The following is a 19,346-nucleotide window of genomic DNA, read 5'->3' on the forward strand; positions in this document are numbered from 1 at the left end:
CGACGGCCACTAAGATGTATAAGTTATTGAATGATGGGACAAAAGGTCCCATAAAATCTATCCCCCATACATCAAAGGGCTCTACTTCGATCATTGTATTTAATGGGAGTTCGTGCCTCCTTGAAATATTACCAACTCGCTGGCATCTATCACAACTTGAAACAAAATTATAGCAATCTTTAAACAAAGTTGGCCAAAAGAAACCTCATTGAAGCACCTTTCTCGCCGTGCGCTCTCCTCCATAATGTCCCGCATAATCCGAGCCATGGCAGTGGAAGAGTATATCTCCTTGCTCGCTTTCCGGTACACATCTTCGAATGACTAAATCGCTGCATTGTCTAAACAGAAAGGGTTCTTCCCAAAAGTAGAAATTCACATCGTGTAAAAACTTTTTTCGTTGATGAAAAGTGAGCTCGGGTGGTAGTACATGGCTAACTAAATAATTCACAAAATCCGCATACCATGGTACTTCTTGATTATTAATAACAAGCAATTGTTCATCCGGAAAATTTTCATTAATGCAAATTGGATCTTTGACTTCCGTTTCTAGCCTAGATAAGTGATCGGCTACTTGGTTTTCGCTACCCTTACGGTCACGAATTTCCAAGTCGAACTCTTGCAACAATAATACCCACCTAATAAGTCTAGGTTTTGCCTCTTTCTTTTCTATCAAATATTTTAAAGCCGAGTGGTCCGTGAAGACAATGACTTTGGTGCCAATAAGATATGATCTAAATTTTTCGAATGCAAAAACAACTGCTAGCAACTCTTTTTCAGTGGTGGTATAATTCAATTGTGCATCGTTGAGAGTTTTACTAGCATAGTAAATTGAATGAAAAATTTTATTCTTTCTTTGACCCAACACGGCACCTACTGCAAAATCGCTGGCATCACACATAAGCTCAAAAGGTTCATTCCAATCGGGCACAACAATAATAGGGGCAGTTACTAACCTTGTTTTCAAGTCGTCGAAGGCTTTGAGGCATTCGTCATTGAAATCGAATTTGACGTCCTTCTCCAACAAATTGCACAATGGTTTGGCCACCTTGGAGAAATCTTTGATGAACCGTCTATAGAATCCCGCATGTCCCAAGAAACTTCGAATTCCCTTTACGGAAATTGGTGGCGGTAGTTTCTCGATTGTCTCGATTTTTGCTCGATCGACTTCTAACCCCTTCTTCGACACCTTGTGTCCTAGCACAATCCCCTCTTGCACCATGAAGTGGCACTTTTCCCAGTTGATCAGCACCAAGTTTGTCTCTTCACACCTGCGAAGAACCTTAGCCAGTATTTGGAGACAAGTGTCATATGTATCACCGAAGACAGAAAAATCATCCATAAAAATTTCAAGACCACATTCAACCATGTCCGTAAAAATTGCCATCATACACCGTTGAAAAGTAGCAGGAGCATTGCACAAACCAAAAGGCATACGTCTAAAAGCAAAGGTACCAAAAGGACAAGTAAAAGTGGTTTTGTCTTGGTCCTCGGGAGCTATGGCAATTTGGTTATAACCGGAATACCCATCTAAAAAACAATAAAATTCTTGACAAGCTAGCCTATCAAGCATTTGATCAATAAAGGGCAACGGGAAGTGATCTTTTCGAGTGGCTTTATTCAATTTTCTATAATCCATGCAAATTCGCCAACCCGTTACTGTCCTAGAAGGGATTAATTCATTTTTTTCGTTTTTTATAACAGTCATTCCCCCTTTCTTGGGTACACATTGTACCGGACAAACCCACGCACTATCGGAAATAGGAAAAATAATACCTGCGTCTAGCCACTTGATGATTTCTTTCTTCACAACATCCTTCATGATGGGGTTCAATCGCCTCTGTTGTTCCACCGAAGATTTATGGCTCTCCTCCAATATGATCTTGTGCATGCAAAAAGTTGGACTTATGCCCTTCATGTCGACGATTGTCCATCCAAGTGCTAGCTTGTGCTCTCGCAATACCTCCAAAAGTCTCTTTTCCTGTAGACCTGTCAAAGATGAAGAAATAATAACAGGTAAGGTCTCATGAGCTCCAAGATACATATATTTTAAATGAGATGGTAAAACTTTAAGCTCAAGTTTCGGAGGTTCGATCACTGAAGGCTTAAAAGTGACAGATAACGGGATCTCCGTCTCCAAACTCTCAAAGCGTGGTCTTGACAGCGGCTTTGCCGAATCCAACCAACATAATTGTTCCGTCACTTCTTCTTCTTCAACTGATGTTCCTACACACAAAGATGCTTCCAACGGATCCGCAATTAAAGGTTCAACAAAATCAAAATTCAATTGGTCTAACACATCAAAAGCAAAGCATTCATCAACCTCTTGAGGGTGTTTCATTGTACGGAAAACATCAAATTTAATCGTTTCATCCCCTAAAGACATAGATAAAATTCCGTTATACACATCAATTATAGTTCTACCCGTTCTCAAAAAAGGTCTTCCCAAAATCAAGGGAATTTCTTTATCTTCTTCCATATCAAGAACTACAAAATCTGCAGGAAAGATGAATTTATCTACTTTAACTAACACATCCTCTACTATCCCTTTTGGGTATATGAGTGATCTATCGGCTAACTGTAAAGTCACAGATACCAATTTTATATCTCCTAATCCCAAACTTTGAAAAACCGAGAAAGGCATGAGATTAATGCTCGCACCTAAATCTATGAGAGATTTTGCAAAGAACTTACCTCCGATAGCGACTGGAATCGTAAACTTACCCGGGTCTCCAAGCTTTGGTGGAATTGGGCGCGTAAGAATGGCACTGCATTGTTCGGTTAAAGCTATCATCTCATGTTCACCGAATTTTCGTTTCTTTGATACCATGTCTTTCAAAAATTTCACCCAATGAGGCATTAGTTCAAGTGCTCGAGTAAAAGGAATATTAATATGTAATTCATTCAATTGCTCAAGAAAACTTTTGTAATACGACTCATTTTTCGCCTTTATCTGGCGTTGAGGATAAGGTACCTGAGGGGTCGGCTTAGGCGCAACGACCCTTTTCTCACCTGGTGAATCTGTCAGAGTCTCCGCTTCTTTTTCTTGTTGCTCCTCCCCATCCTTGCTTGTTGCCTTCTTCGCCACTTCTTCTAATTGTCTTCCATTCCTCAAACTGACGGCTTTGCATTGCTCGTTGGTGCCCTTTCGAGGGTCTTCCGTATTGGACGGTAGTGTACCGGCTGGCCTCGCGTTCAATTGGGTCGCAAATTGGCCCATCTGTGTTTCCAAATTTCGAATGGAAGCTTGGGTGGTCGACATAAATTGGGCCAAGATATTTGCGAGGTCTCCGCCTTGAGGTGGTGCTTGCGGCGGATTTTGGAATCCGGGCGCTGGTCGTGAATAATTAGGCGGTTGGCCTTGAGGGGGTGCTTGCCTTTGTCCCTGCTGATTTCCTCCCCACCCAAAATTAGGGTGATCCTTCCATCCAGGATTATACGTGTTGGAGTACGGGTTTCTCTGTTGTCGGTTGGCGTCATGCACATAATTTATCGACTCCGTTTCGTCTACGCCTTGATGGGGAGCTTGGACTGCATGGACTTGCTGCGTCTGCAAAGCCGCTACTTGCTTCGATAGCTTCTCCAATTGGGCCGTGATTGCAGTGACTCCGTCTAACTCCAAAATTCCTCCCGTCTTGACTGCTCCGCTATTCGACCGGTCCGATGCTCGCATGTATTTATTCCTAGCGATTCGCTCCAAGAGTTCGTATGCTTCGTCATAGGTCAAACTCATGAACATACCTCCAGCTGCAGAGTCGAGCACTGTCCTCGAGTTGTCTTGCAGTCCATCGTAAAATATTTGCAGTTGGCGCCACTCTTGTAGTCCATGATTCGGGCACCTCCTTACTAACTGTTTGAACCGCTCCCACGTCTCGAATAATGTTTCACCGGCTTCTTGTATGAAGTTTTGAATTTCTCGCCGGATTCTCTCAATTTTTGTTGGGGAGTTGTATGTGTTCATAAAGAGTTGCGCTAGCTGGGCCCACGACGAGATGGAGTGCGGTGCACGAGTTTGCAACCATTCTCGGGCTGCTCCTTGTAGGGAATGCTTGAACAGGCGGAGTTGCAGTGCTTCGGGTGTTACTCCGTTCATCTTATGCGAGTCACACGTTTCGAGAAAGTTGACCAAGTGAAGATGTGGATCTTCATGAGCCAATCCGCTGAATAGACCATTGTTTTGGAGCATCGTGAGGAGTCCCGCTCGAATCTCGAAATTGTTGGCTTCAATGGGGGGTTGCTGGATGCTTGATTGGAACCCATTGAGTGTCGGAACGGTGTACTCATGCAGTGCTCGTTGACGAGGTGGTGGATTAATTAGCTGGCGTTGCTCTTGCTCGATAATGACTTCCCCTGCCGCATTCGGTAGGCGCCCTTGGACACCTCCCCCACGATTATTCTCGTCTTCCATCGTTGCCGGAGTGTTTTGGGCTAACCGTTGATTTCTCCTGGCTTGCCTAAACGTTCGCTCAATTTCGGGATCAAGAGGTAGCAAGCTCGTGTCGTGTCCTCTTCGCATAAAAAGTACCTAAAACAAAATAAAAAAAATAATTAAATAAAATAAAAAAATAAATGGCTGAAGTAAGAAAAATTGCTCAAATTTAATATTAGGATAAATAAATAATTTAGCCGTATTCCCCGGCAACGGCGCCAAAAACTTGTTGGGTGCTAAATACCAACACGCAAGTGTACGTATCGCAAACAAGTAGTAATGTAGACTCGTGAGAGTCGGATGTCGATCCCACAGGGAATACGCAAATTATTTAATCCTAAGTACCAAATTCTAACAACTATGATTTTATCCAGCCTACGCAAGGTTGTCAAATTAATTAACTAATTAAATTAAAATAATTAAGAAAGCAATTAATCACGAGAAAATATCAATATAAAACGGATCTAGGATTTTATCTTCCCCCTATGCGATAATTCTTCACCCAATTAATCTCCTATTACGCAAGTTACGATTCCCGATTATTAACCCAAGACACGAAATTACTCATAACCAGCTGTCGCTGCGCTATAAGCCTATTATTCATAAAAGATTCACTATATGTCTATGCAAACCTAGTATAAATAAAGCATTAAATAACAAGTCTCGCAAACAGCTACCTAAGGTATTATCTGTATGTCTACGATAATACATGCAATTAACACACACATTCGGTGAAAAACTACTCGAAGGCTCTTATATCCCTGTTCTAATTATTAAAACGATATGTCAATCAATTCTAACAATAACAAATAGCAACATAAATTAGCTACGTTCATGCGCTAAATAAGATCAAGATAGAGGAAATAATCGAAGAATTAAACTTGCATAAAAGTAGAAAAATAGGTTCGAATTACCACATAGGGTTCCAATAAAATCCTAGAATAAAAACTTAGCTACTCATGTTCGTTACGAAAAACATAATAAAAATACGAAAAATCATAAAAGCTAATAAAAGAGGAGAACTATGATGAAGAGTCGTCAATTCTTCGTCTTCGTTCTTGTGCTCCTTGATTGCGTGTAGAAAGATGAAAGATAAAAACTAAAAATAAAGATGAAAGGTAAAAGATCATCCTAATTGTGTGCTTGTGGCCTTTAAATAGGGTGCAAAAATATAATAGGGCGGGTTTCCTTGTGTAATTAAACTTCCTTCACTGCGCCCCTACGTCAATCCGGACGGCCGTGTGAAATATAAGCTTAAAATCCGCACGGCCGCGCGGTCTTCAAATCTTCTGAATTCTGATTATTTCACTTTTGGCCCACTTTTTCTCCGAATTTGCAGTTTTTACCCCAAAAGTTGCCAATTCTTCAATTTGCACCTAAAATACAAATAATAACCATATTAAGCACCAATTATCGTAAAAACACATGAAAAGCTCCAATTAAAAGGTACAATTAAGTGTATAAATATACACTTAACACTTGGATAAGTTGAGTTTTTAGCATGCGGTACCCTGTGTAATGTGTAATGGTTAAAAAATCCATGTGTTAAAAAAAATTATCATATACCCCCTATGATGTAGTTTATTTAGCACACCAACCCTTATTTAAATAAAGCTCGTTGACTGAAATTAAATGACTATACTACCCTGAAAAAAGTAAAGCAAAAACTCTTCACACCTAAAAACACCAATTTCTAAATGTTTATATTTTTTAATAACTTTTAATGTAAATTTCTTTCAATTGATATTTTATAAAATAAAATATATATTAAATATTGATAAATCATAGATGAAACAAAAATAAAATAACGGAAAACTAAATAAATTATATTGAATATTCTGTTATAAGTATTATTTATATCACTAATTTTATTTTAAATATACTTTATAATAAGTTGACTATATCAATTTTTATATATGTGATTTAATTAACGGATTAAAATTATCCAAAATGTTTTAAATAATTTAATGACAATGATTTCCCGTTAAACTTGGATAAGTTGAGATTTTAGCGTTCGGTACCCATGTGTAATGTGTAATGGTAATTAAAAAGGTCTATGTGTTAAACACATTATCATATACCCCCTACGATGTACTTTATTTAGCCCACCAACCCTTATTTAAATAAAGCTCGTTGACTTAAATGAAATGACTATACTACCCCTGAAAAAAGTAAAGCAAAAACTCTTCACACCCAAACAAGCCAATTTCTAAATAATTATATTTTTTAATAACTGTTAATGTTTAGTTCTTTCAATTGATATTATATAAAATAAAATATATGTTAAATATTAATAAATCATAGATAAAACAAAAATAAAATAACAGAAAACTAAATAAATCATATTGAATATTCTGTTATAAATAATATTTATTTCATTAATTTTGTTTTAAATATGTTTTATAATAAGTTGATTAAATCAATTTTTATCTAAAATATGTTAAAGGTTAAAGCAAACAAAATATTTTAAATATTAACAAATCATAGAAAAGAAAAAGAAAAAAAAAAACAAAAGAAGTCGTCTTCTTCATAAATCGGCGACTGCATCAATAAAACCAAAGCTGAACAAAAAAAAAGGGGGAAAAATCCATTCACGAACAGAGAAAACAACAATTATCGGAAAACATATGACATATTGGCGGTAGAATGTGGATTAGATGAAGTTGGCGACGTTGGGAAAAGAATCCACCATGCGAGCGCAGAATTCCGCCCACCGTGGATCTGAAGAGTACTCATACTCCGCCTCAGTCGTAAGCGGCTGATCTCCGTTCATGCTTTCTCGAAAGCAACACCCCATCATATATCGGCGATTGCAACACCCACTGAATACAACACCCTTCCCGCTCGTTCAAGGTTGTTGCTTCAATTCTTGCTCCGGTGCCGACGGCGGCCCCACTTCAAACCCAAATTGCTCTGGATAAGTTAGTCTAGGTTTTGGATGGAAATAAAGTAACAAAAAATGATTAAGAAAAAGAAAATGCCACATGTGATTAATACGAACCCCATAAGAAAGTACGACACATGCGTTATAGATAAAATTACATAAATACCCTTAAAACTAAAACTCAATTAAATATTAAAAGTTAATAAGTAAAATCTGAGAACTACTTGATTAAAAACTAAAATCTTTTTCCATCGTCTTTTTTAATTAAACCGTAGTCGTCAATATTTCTTCTTATATATTCATCGTCGACCAATTGTTAATTCTGACTATTCATCACCGATCAATCGTTAACTCTTATAATTCATCATCAACCAATCGTTAACTCCGAAGAACTGACTCTGAAGGATTTCCGCCAGTTTTAATTTAAAAACTATCGATCGACCTAATGTAAATAGCTAGGTAAGTTTTTAAAGAATTATAGTAAATATGCACAAGTACAAGGTATTGCCATTGCCTTGCTCGTGGGTGCTTACATGGTTCTCGTGAACACTAAAAAGAACATGAGAGACAAAATACACGTAGTATTTGGTATGGATTGAGATAAAATAACAAGCGACATGTGGAAGTTTACGATCGAAATAATTGTTTGGATGACATATACTGAAGTCTTGTTCTTCTTAGCCATCAAACCAGACTGCACTGATAAGATTTTATCGTTTTATCAAGTTCTCGGTTGATATGTTGATTCTTGCGGGCTGCACTTACCTCAGCAAGACTGCACTGTTTAGATATTTTGACATGGAGAGTTACTTTCTACCAATTTTTATTTGATGGAGGAGTTGACTGAATTGTGAGAATCAGTACTTTTTATTTAAATGTAATAGTTGTTTTCATCATGATTTATCTTTAAATATATGAACTATCGAAATTCATTGAAGCATGTTAACAACTAAATGTTGAAAACATGAATTAGGGAATCTGGCATGATACAATGATGTTGCATGAAAATGAATTAGATACCATTGGTATCTAACGGTAGGATATATTATGTGAACTAGATTTTTTGTGGAAAACGTTTAAACTATTGTTCATAAAAAATGAGTGATTTCACAACATAACTGAGAAACAAAAAAGATCATGTTCGATGGATTTTAATATATTCAGAATGTTATATATTTACATGATTAAAGTCGGCATGATTAAAGTCGATGGATGACATATATTGAAGTCTTGTTCTTCTTAGCCATCAAACCTGATAGCACTTATTAGGTTTTATCGCTTTATCAAGTTCTCGGTTGATATGTTGGTTCTTGTGGGCTGCACAAACCTCAGCGAGACTGCACTGATTAGATATTTTGGCATGGAGAGTTACTTTCTACCAATTTTTATTTGATGGAGGAGTTGACTGAATTGTGAGGAATTGACGAATTTCGAAATTCATTGAAGCATGTTAACAACTAAATGTTGAAAACATGAATTAGGGAATCTGGCATGATACAACGATGTTGCATGAAAATGAATTAGATACCATCTAACGGTAGGATATATTATGTGAACTAGATTTTTTGTGGAAAACATTTAAACTATTGTTCATAAAAAATGAGTGATTTCACAACATAAATGTGAAACAAAAAAGATCATGTTCGATGGATTTTAATATATTCAGAATGTTATATCATTACATGATTAAAGTCGATGGATGACATATACTGAAGTCTTGTTCTTCTTAGCCATCAAACCTGACAGCACTTATTAGGTTTTATCGTTTTATCAAGTTCTCGGTTGATATGTTGGTTCTTGCGGGCTGCACTTACCTCAGCGAGATTGCACTGATTAGATATTGTGACATGGAGAGTTACTTTCTACCAATTTTTATTTGATGGAGGAGTTGACTGAATTGTGAGAATCAGTACTTTGTATTTAAATGTAATAGTTGCTTTCATCATGATTTATCTTTAAATATATGAACTACCGAAATTCATCGAAGCATGTTTAAATATCATTTCACTCCCTTCTACTCTCAATTTTATCGATTTGTCCCCTTGTACTTGAAAAATTGTCTCAATATGGCCCTTGCTGATAGTTTTCAGACCTTTGAAATTAAAATATTTTTTATATAAGTCTGAATATTATAAAAAATCCACCTCTCCCAGTTTAAATAGTTATTCAAAAAATTAAAAATAAATTGTGGCTCGCGTCGTGAACTATATTTTCTCGTTGTCATGAACCTTTTATTATTTTTTTTTTGTTTTTTTGTTGTTTTTTTATTTTCTTTAATAATTATTTAACCTGGGAGAGGTGGCGTTTTTATAATTTTAGAGCTTAGATCAAACGGTGTTAAGGTCAAAAGTCTGACAACTAACAACGAGGGCCACATTAAGATAATTTTTCAAGTACAGGAGGCAAATCGATGCCATCGATAGTAGAAGAGTATAAAATGATACCGAATCAAAGTACAAGGGGAAAGTGGAATTTACCTTGATTTATATGTTGGTGAATATATGTTTTAATCCGTATAAGTGGACGATTAAAGCCTGATTGACATAAAATAAAAAAGAAAGAGAGATGCTCAATTTTTTGACATATGAGCAGTTTTTGTTCAATGAAATCACTGGATCGATTTAATGTTTGGATATCATGATTATAGATACTGATTTACGTTGTGAATGATGGAGATCATGTTTTGATGAGCCAAACATATGATATGTACATCAACAACAAGTGTTGTTTTTCAGAACGGAAAACTCGAGCAATGTACTTGGGAGCTCGTTTCTAAGAATCGAACCATTCGATTGTGCAGAATTTTGAACACCATAGGACATATATGTACCAAAGTTGTAAAAGGTGGGAATCGGACCCAAATCGGTTAGGCACCGCCTCACGATTAATTGGTGCAGCGATGATTATTCGGTTATAAATCAAAAATAAATCTTTTTTTTTAATTTAATGTAATATAGTTTTAGATATTATTTGTAAATACTCAAAATATATTTATTCATAATTTTATCTCGGTCATTTATATATTACAATAACATAATAAAGTTTTAATAATAATAAGATCATTATATAATAAAAATACTTACAAAATAAAAATAAAACGAAAATCTTGTGCATCCAAAATTATACTTGAACATTGAAAGCATATATTATTAGGTATAAGAATTAACATTAATAAAATAAAATAAAGCATAAACTAATTTTCGATTAAACTCACAACTTTTTTTATTTAAAAAAAATCGATATTTGCCGCCAAAGTTTGATCCGTCTCCAAGGTTTGATCGCCTCAACCCGCCTCGGGCCGCCTCGAACCACCTAAAATGCTCACAGGCAAAACCCTAAATTTCAAATCTTTACACTAAAATCGTAAAGGTTGTAGACCGCTTCCATCTCGGAGACCGATTAATCAACCACCTCGACCGATTTTTAAACAGTGCTCATTTGTAATAGCTCCCTTAAAAAAGAGAGTGTTCTCCCTTACATAAATTTTCCAAATGTGGGGGTGTTGCTAATTTTCCCTTCTATTGTTGTAAAACATTAGTTGGAATCAATTGAGAAAATGCTTGTGTGGTTGTTTGGATTCCTAGGTTGTTGTCTCGTGGTGTTTGATTTTAGCGTCTATGACAAATAAGCCCATTATGTGCTAGTTATTCATAAAGGGGTTCGAACAAAAAACTCTTATATAAAATAATTCAGACAATTTTCAGAGGTGTGCAAAAGATTAAAATACCCTTCACATTTTAATATGCTCCAATTTCATCATTTAATTCAATGTAACCTCAGTTTAACCCCAAATTTCACCAATTATTTAATTTTGACCCGTAACCAAATTTTGACTGCAATTTCGCGCGTCGCCATCGTTGACCGCCTGTCTCTACATGAACTTTTTTTTATAATTTTTTGTCAACACTTTTTGGCTTGTTTAAACAGTAATATTGATATATTACTCTCTAGTACAGTAATATTAACACAACAAACATCACTATTATTGTGTAATAGAGTAATATTAATATATTTACCGTTTAACAAAGACAAACATAATAAAAAGCCAAAAGAATTAATATGGATATGGTTGACAATAATATTACTGTCAACCACAGTAATATTATTGTAACGACACTAATATTACCGTCAACCAAATTACTATTATTGTGTTTACAGTAATATTACTATAGTAGACAGTAATATTGTTACGTTAATCGGTTAACAAATCAAACAAAATAAAAGGGCTAAAAATAATATAATATGGATGTGATTGACAATAATATTATTGTGTTTACAGTAATTTTACTGTCAAATATTATTACATTGACTGGTCAACAAATTTAACAAAATAAAAAAGTCAAAAAAATAATAATATTGATGTGATTGAGTGTAATATTATTGTGTTTACAGTATTTGTTTGTTAACGACAATACAGTTACGGTCAATTGACAGTACAATTACTGTTAGTGACAATACAATTACAGTTAATGATAGTACAATTATGGTCAACGTTCAGCGGCGAGCGTAAAAAGTACAGATACAATTTTTAGAAATAAAAAAAATAAAATAATCAACGCCGGAGACCGGCGGTAAAAAAAAAAGTAAAACAAGAAAAGGTCAAAATTGGATTTTTGTTATCAAATTGATAAAATTGAAGTTAAATTGGGGTTACAATTAGGAATTGGGTTTAAACGATTGGGTAATTTTGTCATATACATTAATTTTGCCTTTATTTATAATAAATATTAAAGGGTTACGCATATTAGCGAAAACGATATAACTCTGAACATAGAGTAATAAAGATTGTTGGTCATGTACTTATGCATAAAAGCCCCTCAATTTTAATCTAGGGGCTCTTATATAAAAGAATCCCAGAATATTATAATAATAGGAAGTTGTTCATTCATATTTTCACTCTAAGATAATTAGGACCGGCAATTGAGCGGGGCCTTACCGAAGCCCGATGGCTCGACCCGATTATATTTGAGTTGTGCTTAGATTTTTTTAGTGAGTGGGGTCAAGTTTGAGTCATTTTACTATACCCGATTCATTTATGAGCCGAGTTTAAGTCTACTATGGCTCAACCCAAATAAGGCCCGACCGATTAAGTTAATAATAAAATCTATAATATATTTATTTTTTTAATGATATGACTCAACATACAAGTTACGACCGTATAAGATATTTTATTTTGCAAAAAAAAAAAAAAAAGAAGAAAGTCAAAAATAAAAGGAACTAAGTGGTGGCGGTGGCAATAGGAATCAAATGCACCATACCCACTGATACCTAATTGCTGAAATTTATCATCGAGATTTGAGAATATAAAAAACGCTTTCAATAATAAGAGGTACTAATTCTTTTTACTTCTTTCAGTTTTTTATTATAAGTTTTTACAACAACTTGCAAATGTCGTTTATGATTTTTTTTGGATTGGCTTCAATCGAGGTAAATCTTGATTATCACTTGTTTTTTATAAATTTTGTTTTTCCTTATTACAATTATATAGTAATGAGGCCCGATATAAATCCGAAGCCCGAAAAAACATGAGTCGAGCTGGAGCCTATGCTAATGAAGCCTGATGGTATGTGAGCTTGAGTCTATAGTAATAAAACTCGATGGTATATGAGCTTGAGCCGACCCAAACTCGACTCACATGGCCCGATTGATATCCCTAGAGATAATTCATACTCTCTCTGTTCCACAATAACCGTCTCTTTTTAAAAATATTTTTATTCCATATTATCTGTTACTTTAGATTTCCACTACTGCATTAAATGCATTTTTCATGTTTTAACCTTATTAATGAAACTCTATTCAGTAATTTTCTCTTATAAATCATTAAATAATAAAGGTTGTTTTAGTCATTTTTATATAATTTTTCTAAAATCAAGATATATTTATTGCGTTTCTTAATCTTTGTGAAAAGTGAAAAATGACAATTATTTAGGAACGGAGGGAGTATTACTTATGCTATTTTCTACTCCCAAAATAGTCTTTTCAGTTTTCACTATTTTATTCTCACTATTTCCGCTCCATCCCAATTTTTCTTTTAAAACTATTTTTCATTTTTTAATAATATATTTATTTATGTTTAATCTTAAAAAAAAAAAATCATCAAGTTCATTAATCGATTACGATACGATACTAAACGTAGTGGATTAAGGAATCCCACTACTAAAATAGTGGGTGATTAATGTAGTAAATTTCAAAACTGACAAAAACAACTCTAATACCGTGACATCCAACACAATTCATCACATCCCAACCCAATTCAACAGCGAAACCCGAAATAAATTACAACCAGTCGCAAAAATACCAACACCAACTACAAAAATAGCGAAAATAAAGTGACCAAATAATAAACTAAAGTAATCAACTACTGAATTTCTATTAAGTTACTACTAAAATCAATACCTATAAACTTTATAACGCAAGAATCCAGTTCCATACACTACAAAAACAAAAATCGAAGTATATATTATGCACAAATATAACTTCTAAATTAAAATCTGTATTGACATAAATAATAATAATAATAATAATAATAATAATAATAATAATAATAATAATAATAATAATAATAATAATAATAATAATAATAATAATAATAATAATAATAATAATAATAATAATAATAATAATAATATTTTCATGACCACTGTATAAGAAATTGAATTTTAACTTTATTATATTTAATATACTACTTAATTTTACCTTTTAATCACTAATTAAAATAATATAACAAATTATTTTTTTAAATATTATGTAAATTTAATTTTAAATAATAAAGTAAATAACCTGAGAATATATATAAAAGAAACTAATACATGTTATTAGAATTTCCATTTTGTTATTGGAGAGATATTGGACTAATCAGAACAAGACCTTTTCGAAAAATTCTATTTTTTTTGGAAGTGAAAAACCAGTTCCAATTCCGTTTCGAAAAAAAAAAATCAAAATGAGAATTTTGGAAATTGGAATGAATAAACGTACTCCATAATGGAAAATTTCGGATCATAATTGGTAGAGTTTGGAAATTTATATTTTTTGGTCACCTAAAATATAAAATACACAATAATATTGGCATTAAGTGTAATATTCGGGAAAACAATCGCAATTTTCAGCTTATTTTCAAACTTAAAATCCAATCGGAAATCCGAATTTTACATATATTCTAATTTCGATCAAAAAATTTCCGAAAAGTCAAAATTCAGAATTTCGAAATTCATATTAAAAAATATTGTTTCAAAATCAGAAAATTTCGAATTAAAATAAAAAAAAATCAGAAATTTCATTCCAATTTCCAACGAGAACCGTGGGAGTTAAAAAGTGTAAAAGTACAAGTTTAGCACACTTGGAAGTAGGGGTGGGCATTCGGGTCGGGTCGGGTTATTCGGGTTATTCGGGTCGGGTTATTCGGGTTTTTTGCAAAAAAAAAATTACCCGAACCCGACCCGAAATAACCGGGTACCCGGTTATCTCGGGTCGGGTTCGGGTTTCGCTATTTTCCTCTTTTTTTTTTTTTTTTTTTTTTTTTTTTTTTGAAAAATAAACAATAACTAAATTTACTTAAGATATATATATATATATATATATATATATATATGATATACATATATATATATATATATATATATATATATACTGATATACATATATATACATATACTGATATACATATATATACATATACTGATATACATATATATATATATATATATATATATATATATATATATATATATATATATATATATATATATATATATATATATATATATATATATATATATATATATATATATATATCTTTATATATATAAAAAAAAAAAAAAAAAAAATTCAACCGGGTACCCGATCGGGTACCCGGGTAGGATTTCTAATACCCGGACCCGACCCGGTTTGGGAGCACCGGGTACCCGAACCCGGGAAAAACCCGGTTACGTAAAACATTACCCGATCCGGTCGGGTAATACCCGACCGGGTCGGGTTATACCCGAATAACCCGACCCGAATGCCCACCCCTACTTGGAAGAGATGCTCACGATTCCAAGTCGCGCGTCAGCGCGTGTAGATGGCCACTGTTATTGATGAGTAGGAATCTGGGTTTGTTTACAAATTTCCCATAAATAGAGGGACTTGAAAGCAAATAAGAAGAAAACTGCCAAAAGTTGGTCTCCGCGCCACGAAACAAGACAAACACAAACCAGAGAAAGAGAGAGAATCATCACAGATGAGAGAGAAACTAGAGTCTAGAGAGAGAGAGAGAGACACTGAGCCCCAACTTGTCACTTCAAACTTATTATTTATTACATCTCTCTCTCTCTCTCTCTCTCTATAAACAGCTTCTCCATTTTAGCTTTTAAATCCCTTTAAACAAAAACAATGCTGCCATAATTTTCAAGTACAATAATTTAGTAGCAATGGCAGGAGAAAACGAAGATTATTACAAGAAGAAGGAGCGCGTTGTATTAGCTACAATCCTAGTCTGTGCATCTCTCGCCGTTGCATCTGTGCTCGTCACCTTCACTTATTTTTGCTACTTGAGATACAAATTCTCCAACCGCTTCAAAACCCAGCAGAAAAGTTAGTACCTTTTTATTTTTTATTTTTTAAACTCATATTTATTTTTAATTTATTAAATTTTCTTGAAAACCCAGTTGAGAAATTAAAAGTACTGGGTATAAGTATATCTGTGCATCTGGCTATTTTCTTTGTGGTCCTTATTTCTGCCATTATTACTCTGTCATAGTGAACTTAAATTTTCGGGGGTTCGGGGCAGTGCCAATGAAAATTTTTTTAGGACTTTTTTGTGACAAAAATAGGAAATAGGAAAAGAAAAAAAATGAAGAGCATTTTTTTTTGCAGTAATTTGGATTTTGGGTAGACTATTTAATAAAAAATGGATTTTTTTTTTTGTTTTTTTTGCATTAATGTATATTTTGGGTGGGCTTATTAATAAAAATTGGGTGGGCTAAATTGATATATATGGGTATGAAAATTGTTATTATTTTCTTTATTTATTTATTTATTTATTATTATATTTTTTTTGTTGCATTTGATTATTTGTGTCTCTTTAATCTATTAGGGATTCACCATGAGGAAAAAGCTACCAACTTTGCAAACATCCAAATTGCAAGTGAAAGAGGACTACATATCTTTACATTCAAGCAATTGCATTCAGCCACATGTGGATTTGGTAAGAGTAATGTGATTGGTCACGGCGCATTCGGATTCGTATACCGAGGGGTGCTTCAGAATGGAATGAAAGTTGCAGTTAAGTTGATGGATCAAGCTGGAAAACAGGGAGACGACGAATTCACCGCCGAGGTTTTCGTCGTTAATTAAAAACTATTTGTAGTGGATCTTGAGATTTCACCATTTGTTTTTTTCTTATTGTGTTGTTGAATGAAATGATAGGTAGAGTTGTTGGGTAGGCTGCGTTCGCCGTACTTACTACCGTTGATCGGCTACTGTTCGGAAAGCAGTCGGAAATTGCTCGTTTATGAGTTTATGGCTAATGGAGGATTGCACGAACATTTGTATCCAAACAAAGGTAATTTCGTTTTTTTTCTGGTTTTTTTGTGTGAAGTTGTTCGCTTCGACAAATTTATGTATGGATGGCACTTATAGTTTGTAGTTTTATTTTTAACGATAGAGTATGATTAAATATAGAAGTCAAAATTGGTTAAGTGTTATGTAGGACGAAAACTTCAACATGTTAACGTTTCTGCTTCTCGAAACGTTTTGTGTCGGAAACTTGAATACACATGCCGGACACCTTATGGGCCATTTTGCAATTTCTGAAAAGTTAAAAACATGTTTGAATAGCAAATTTGTAAGTATTTATGTTGTTTCCCAAATTATTTACATGATTTTAATGATCAATTGTAAATTGATATTTGATAGTAAAATTTATTTTGAATATGTTTGTATAAAAATATATAGAAAGAACGTATATATAAATAAAGTTAAAAACTTATATATGTTTATATAGAATATTCCTAAATATAGCCCTACACTTTTAATATTTACACGTTTCCCTCAAGTTCCCGTATCCCCGTTTCCCTGTATCGCCGTTTCCGTTTCCGTGCTACATAGGTTAAGTGTGTAATTAAAAGAAGTCTTGTGTTCGGTTGAGTCCTATATTACATGAAAACTGCATAATGCATATACTATGAAAAATATGAAAAATTGGTTAAATGCGTAATTTTTCTTATTCGTGACCAATCATTTATACAGGTAATAGTAGAATTGTTTCGTCAAATTTAAGCTGGGAAACTCGACTGAGGATAGCTTTAGAAGCTGCAAAAGGCCTGGAGTATCTCCACGAGCATATTAGCCCACCAGTTATCCATAGAGACTTCAAAAGCAGTAACATCCTTCTCGACAAAAACTTCCACGCCAAAGTTTCCGATTTCGGACTCGCCAAACATGGCTCCGAGAAAGCTGGTGGACACGTTTCTACACGTGTCTTGGGCACACAGGGTTACGTTGCACCCGAGTACAACCCAATACCACTCCTCCCCTTAACTATTCTATATATATATATATATATATATATATATATATATATATATATATATATATATATATATATATATATATATATATATATATATATATATATATATATATATATATATATATATATATATATATATATATATATATATATATATATATATATATATATATATATATATATATATACTCGAAACGACTTTCTTAATTAATTGAATCGTTTATATTAATCCATGCATGCAGATATGCTTTAACTGGGCATCTAACCACAAAGTCAGACGTATACAGCTATGGAGTGGTCCTATTGGAGCTGCTTACCGGCAGAGTTCCGGTTGATATGAAGAGGCCCTCCGGTGAAGGCGTTCTTGTATCTTGGGTATTTCTTTCGATTTCATTTTCTACAGGGCAAATTACGGCCACCCCCTGAGTTATGGTAAAATTACGAAAATACCCCTTCAGTGGTGAATTTAGGGATGTTAAATCGGTAAAACCGAACCGAAATTTCGGTACGCCAACATTTCAAACCGTTTACCGAATTGAATATATACAAAAAGAAGGGTGCTTGTAATTACCCAAACAAGAGGGTTTTTTTCGTAATTGGCCATACCTCAGGAGGTGGCCATAATTTGCCCTTTTCTATATAAAAATATAAATATATTTCAATAACATGATGTTATTTGGATATACAATATATATAATAGGCGTTACCGCAACTTACGGATAGAGAGAAGGTGGGTGAAATAATGGATGAGGGGTTAGAGGGACAGTATTCGATGAAGGAAGTGATTCAAGTTGCTGCAATAGCTGCAATGTGTGTACAGCCGGAGGCAGATTACAGGCCGTTGATGGCAGACGTCGTGCAGTCGTTGGTCCCGTTGGTCAAGAATTATCGACCTTCTTCGAAGCCGAGCCTTAGCTAGTCAAGGGAATTATTGCTGGATGCTTTCTTCTTGGCATGCTTTTAAGATTATTAATTATTTTCAATTTTATTTAGCTTCATGATCACATGCAGCTGAACTACTATCTTGACTATTTCATTTATCTTTTTTGACTGGTAATAAAAGATGAATGAATGACTTGTCAAATGTCAATGTAGCTTTAAATTGCTTCTATTTTTGTTTTGATTTGTTCATCTTCTCCAATAGTAGTTTGATACTTTAATGCATGTGACTTTCTTTTTCTAATGGAGATTTGGCCTTTTCTTGCTCCTATGGAAGTTGTTTCATCTAATCATCTTTTTTTATTGTTAAAAGTGAGGATAAGATGTAGGGGTGGTTTCTTTTTTTATTGTTAGAATTGAGGATAAGATGTTGGGGTGGTTTCGGTGGTTGCTGAATATTTTGATCAATACTGTGGACCTACTGAATTATATGGTATTGAAAAACTCGATACCTTTACCGTACCAACAATTGTAGTATACTGTTGTTGTTCAGCATACTGTTATTAAATACACTGTTGCTTTTGATACGGTATATCGGTACGAATGATGTAAATTATAATAAGACGATCTTTATGAAAACACAATAAAAG

At 33.9% G+C, this 19,346-nt stretch overlaps 2 protein-coding genes across 2 annotated transcripts; one reads left to right on the forward strand and one right to left on the reverse strand.

The window, feature by feature from the left end:
• Positions 1-2,365: 2,365 nt before the first annotated feature.
• LOC148765742 (uncharacterized) lies at positions 2,366-4,729 on the reverse strand (the record flags this gene model as incomplete). Its single annotated transcript, XM_088812323.1, has 1 exon — positions 2,366-4,729. A coding segment is annotated over exon 1 (2,148 nt), but the record flags the coding sequence as incomplete, so codon positions are not given.
• A 10,726-nt stretch (positions 4,730-15,455) lies between these two features.
• LOC105953792 (Protein kinase superfamily protein) lies at positions 15,456-19,027 on the forward strand. Its single transcript, XM_012977469.2, has 6 exons — positions 15,456-15,878; positions 16,381-16,622; positions 16,713-16,848; positions 17,535-17,796; positions 18,060-18,192; positions 18,518-19,027. Exons 1-6 carry the CDS (start codon positions 15,716-15,718, stop codon positions 18,734-18,736), a joined length of 1,155 nt encoding a protein of 384 aa, XP_012832923.1. The 5' UTR covers positions 15,456-15,715; the 3' UTR covers positions 18,737-19,027.
• Positions 19,028-19,346: the final 319 nt, after the last annotated feature.

Source organism: Erythranthe guttata, chromosome 13, assembly GCF_056151865.1.
Source record: "Erythranthe guttata isolate IM_541 chromosome 13, IM_541, whole genome shotgun sequence".
NCBI classification, from domain to species: Eukaryota; Viridiplantae; Streptophyta; class Magnoliopsida; order Lamiales; family Phrymaceae; genus Erythranthe; species Erythranthe guttata.

Bases quoted from the DNA above. Each gene is read 5' to 3' on its own strand.
- LOC105953792 (XM_012977469.2), top strand. From the start codon at position 15,716: ATGGCAGGAGAAAACGAAGATTATTACAAGAAGAAGGAGCGCGTTGTA. The intron at 15,879-16,380 runs GTTAGTACCTTT...TTAATCTATTAG, and splicing joins CTTCAAAACCCAGCAGAAAA to GGATTCACCATGAGGAAAAA. The intron at 18,193-18,517 runs GTATTTCTTTCG...TATATATAATAG, and splicing joins AAGGCGTTCTTGTATCTTGG to GCGTTACCGCAACTTACGGA.